Source organism: Zophobas morio, unplaced genomic scaffold, assembly GCF_036711695.1.
Source record: "Zophobas morio isolate AGI-343-1 ecotype UQ-CSIRO unplaced genomic scaffold, CSIRO_AGI_Zmor_V1 ptg000379l, whole genome shotgun sequence".
Lineage (NCBI taxonomy): Eukaryota > Metazoa > Arthropoda > Insecta > Coleoptera > Tenebrionidae > Zophobas > Zophobas morio.
Window position 1 is genome coordinate 310114 of NW_026972483.1, and position 4236 is coordinate 314349.

General features: G+C 30.6%; 1 protein-coding gene across 2 annotated transcripts; it reads right to left on the reverse strand.

The window, feature by feature from the left end:
• Positions 1-537: 537 nt before the first annotated feature.
• Positions 538-3563, reverse strand: LOC135120441 (nucleoside-diphosphatase mig-23-like). 2 transcript variants are annotated; one of them, XM_064044753.1, is made up of 18 exons: positions 3499-3563; positions 3309-3443; positions 2780-2809; positions 2579-2641; positions 2422-2518; positions 2280-2367; positions 2152-2221; positions 2012-2093; positions 1863-1946; positions 1754-1803; positions 1657-1691; positions 1382-1483; positions 1288-1322; positions 1121-1222; positions 965-1069; positions 832-912; positions 707-779; positions 538-649 (listed from the first exon to the last, which is right to left on the reverse strand). In XM_064044753.1, exons 2-18 carry the CDS (start codon positions 3360-3362, stop codon positions 547-549), a joined length of 1254 nt encoding a protein of 417 aa, XP_063900823.1. In that variant the 5' UTR covers positions 3363-3443; positions 3499-3563; the 3' UTR covers positions 538-546. The 2 variants fall into 2 exon arrangements, with proteins under 2 accessions (XP_063900823.1, XP_063900822.1); XM_064044752.1 differs by having other exon boundaries at positions 2780-2812.
• Between the last annotated feature and the right edge of the window lie 673 nt (positions 3564-4236).

The following is a 4236-nucleotide window of genomic DNA, read 5'->3' on the forward strand; positions in this document are numbered from 1 at the left end:
ATAACCTAAAATATAACTATATTAATTTTCAATTAATTTTAAATAAAAAGGCTTTAACTCATGTCATTGAGAACTAGGTAGAATAAAATGAATGGCATGAAAACTGAAGTTTTATAAAAGCAACAAATAAAAGGTCTAAATAGACGCTAATATTATTATTACATCGATAAGACCAAGTAAGAAATGATCATAATCTAAAATAATATAGATCGATACTATTAAAAACCGTTGATCTTAGTCACCAGCAGACAGACGTTATCTACAATATTAAACGCTCCCAAAAAAGCATTCCTTATGTGCTGATCATGCGGAGAACAAATAAATGCAAGTTATAGCGGAAACAACTGAAGTCCTTGTGGGTGGAGTTTACCGCAGTTAACAACGTAGACTGGCCACCTGCAACTTTTTATAACCGTTCAATGCTTTGGTCACTATTACTCTAATAACCTTAGCGTACTATTTCCTATCGCAATATCATAAGCGCATGATAAACAACGCCGAAGTTATAGGAAGTTTATATCAGTTGGTAATTGCTTTAAACATTAGTTAATCTTCAGCATTAAGTGCGTGAAGTAAAGCTCCCAAAGTCCAACTCACTTTGAGATCATTAACATTCTGGACTGTATAAAACTCTGCTCCTTGTGTAATGCTAAGAGTATAATAACTAGTTAATACCAGCAGTACGAAAAATGTAAATAAAAATTACTTAAAGCCCTTCTCAAGCAACAGGTTAATATAGCTCGCCTTCAAACACGTTTTTTCACGATATCGAATTTTTGCTATTATATATAGGGGTAAGCAAGCTATATGTCACGGCTGTTAAAAAAGTACTCATTTTTTGTATTTCTTCCCATTGAGTACTGCAATATTTAGTGGCTTCGTCAACGAATTTACTCTTATTTAGCTTATTATCTATATCATAAAATTGTTAGTAGATAAAAAGATATAGTAGTAATAATATTACCTTCATCATAAGCTTTAAAATCGTTAGTAATATAATAAAAAGACGCTAATCCATAGATTTTCATATTGGCATCAAAGGGAGGAAGACTTTTACCATTGATGGAGCCTTCAAAAAAAAAAATAAGGGTTGCAAAATTGTTATATTAACAAAAATTACATTGTGCCTGAATGCAGTTTAAGTCAAGAATACTCTTTAAGCTGCGGCTACAGTTCTCAAAATTTCCCTGGGGGTCTTTTGAAACGCTTTTAGTTGATTGTTCTGTTTAATAAAGCGAGCAACTTTCTATTTCAGATATATAATAAATTTTGCAAGGATGTATAAACCTTCGGTGAAGTTAAAACCAGGTGGGAAACAGTAACTTTTTTAATAGTTATTAATAGATCATAGTATTATTCGCACGGAATGGAATGAACAAACCTCGCTTCTTCATCTTTAAGTTGATTACTTAATGCTTGAACATATTTATTATATACACTATCAGAGCCATAATCGTCGAAGGAGGCGGTAAACACGTGGTAGCTTAAAAACGTTTAAGTAAAACGCCGGGTAACAAAAATAATAATTTTAAATGATGTATTTATCAATGCTGAATATGTAAACCATATAATAAGCAGTAAAACTATTTCCTCCTTTAAAGGGAGACTGAATAATGTGTTTCCCAATAAATAATGTACAGAAAATAGGTTACTTACTTATGACCAGAACCTAACTTTAAGTGGACGATATTCTATTAAAAATTATATATAAAAAGTTTTTTAAAAAAAGTTAACATAAATATTGATAAAGTACGTCTGGGCTTCCTTTTACATCTTTAACTTGGTAAGCGAGTTGAAGTGAGGCTGTACATGGTTAATGATAATTCAGCATATTTCTTTAACTCAAATAAATTAACACTCACATCCGCCCATTTCTGAAACGCCCACAGTGAGCTCTTTGTTAAGTTTTTTATCTAAATAGTTAGCAGTAATCCAGGCATAAAGAGCTATATATATATATTAACTAAGTAAGAAAACCAAAGAAACCTTAATGCAATACTATTTAAATAACCTTCCTCTTGCCCACTAATAACTTTAATATGAACACCATCAATATTAAAGCCATTATAGTTGGTAAGCTCATTCACAAGTTTCTAACATAAGTTATAACAATAGTTTCAAGATTAATAAAATTATTGAATGTATCAATACTTCAGTAATCTTATTTTGGTTCACAGGCGATAACGACCGTAGCCCGCCCGTACCGAAAATATACAAAGGGCTATAAAAATTATTTACTTTTTAAAAATATTGGACATAAAAAAAAAATGAAGGTCGACATCGGTCCAAAACGTCTTAATGACCAGTCTTCGTTTATTTTTTCAAGGAGATCTTTGGTAACACTCCATACATACTCTTCAATAGGAACTGGAAAACGATAGAATAATTTATATATATATAATAACTAAGGATTAAGTTAACATGTGCCGGATGGATCCGAAGTAAACGGTCTCTCTTTAATAGGAAAAGGTAATGAGGTGATAAAAAACTGATCCTGAAAGAGTTTATAATTTCGGGGCTAATCGAAAAGTTGAGATTTTAATGAAAAATTATAGAAATTAATAAAAAGAACGAAAACCAATTGGTACAAGTACGCTCGGGTCCCCGTACTGCCTGCGTCCACGAATATAAAGTATTTCATCTAAAATGTTTTAAGCAGTATTAATACGTTAATACGTTTCTTATAAAATAATATGCGTAGCATTAAAGTTGAAATAAACTATTGCACTACACTTTTTCATAAACAAAATGAAAAATGACTTAACAGTTATTTAGATACCTCTTCAGACGGACTAGGAGCCGGCATAACCTGCTTTAAATTAATTTTTTTTTAATACTTTATAGTGCAATTACTAATGCGTTACTAAAAAAACCCTGCACCTGATATTGCATTAACGTATAATTTGGTATACTAAATACCAGTAATAATAATTTTTGACTAATAAATTAAATACTATTTACTATATTTGTATATAAGATAGTAATATAAGTAAGCGACAAACTACGTAACAGATTCAATACCGAAATAAATAGTTTTTAACTGTTAACTTAAAGAAAATTTTTGATTAGCAAAAGTATAGTGAAGCCCAAAAACTGACTATAGCATGATGCAGTCATGGGTATACTTAGATAAAAATATAAAATTATAATAAATCACTATAAAGGTACGAGAATTAAGTGTTAAAATGGGTGTTGAAAATATATTTATGCATACATTAATATTATTTATAATTTATTTAAAAGATATTTGTAATCTTATATATAGTTAAAAAAAAATACGAACAAAAATTATGAGTTAAAAAACTAACTTTAACATAGAGGCCTAAAAATACGAGGAAGGCAATAGAAAACATAAAAGTCATAATCGTTTAAGTTATCAAAAACTTGGGCCCTATAAATCAATTTTTTGCGGAACTTGACAGTTTCTTCCCTCCCAGAAAAACCTATAAATGAAAAGGGAAACTAGAACCAAAACTTCTTTAAAAATACTATGACTACCACTATTTTTTCTGCAGGACTTTGTTGGTATAAGCTTAGCGTTTAAGATGCGCTTTTTTATACTGTTTACGAAGCTTACGAGGAACATGATTATGTCAACGAGGGGGCCAAAAAGAATGCCCAAATGTAGTTTAAATTCCAGAGAAGAAGGTAACCAAATCATAAATTTTTATTCTTTCTACAAACTCTTCTATTGGGTACACTTGCACACGTTCCTCCACACACTTTTATACTATTTGTGAAGCATAGGAGTCATAAGCCAACAAGGGGACTAAAAGAGTGCTCACGTGTAGGTTAAATTCCAAGAAAGAAGGCAACCAAACTCAAAAAGTATGTATCCTGCCTACAGGCTCTTCTATTAAGGACACAGGCACACGCCTCTCCAACAAATTGCACAATTCGTAAAAAGAGTTTTCTGTGTATTATAAAAAGTTCTCTTTCTTATAATTTTAAAAAAAAATAATACAGCATTGTCGCATGCTGAAATAATTTTTTTACATGCTAAGTCTTACTAAGCGTATAAGCACGCCGACATGTTTTCAATTCTACTTTCCCTGTTTAACTGTTAAGCTAAATATATCTTTAAGTTTTCTTTTTTTTTTTTAATTTATTTACAACATCTATAACCTTTAGTGCTTATAGTAAAGTACATTATTACTAACTACGCTTTTAAACAATTAAGTGACATGACAACGCATAGCCTAGAGTACGTGATAAAGTAGGTCATTTCTGAAATTT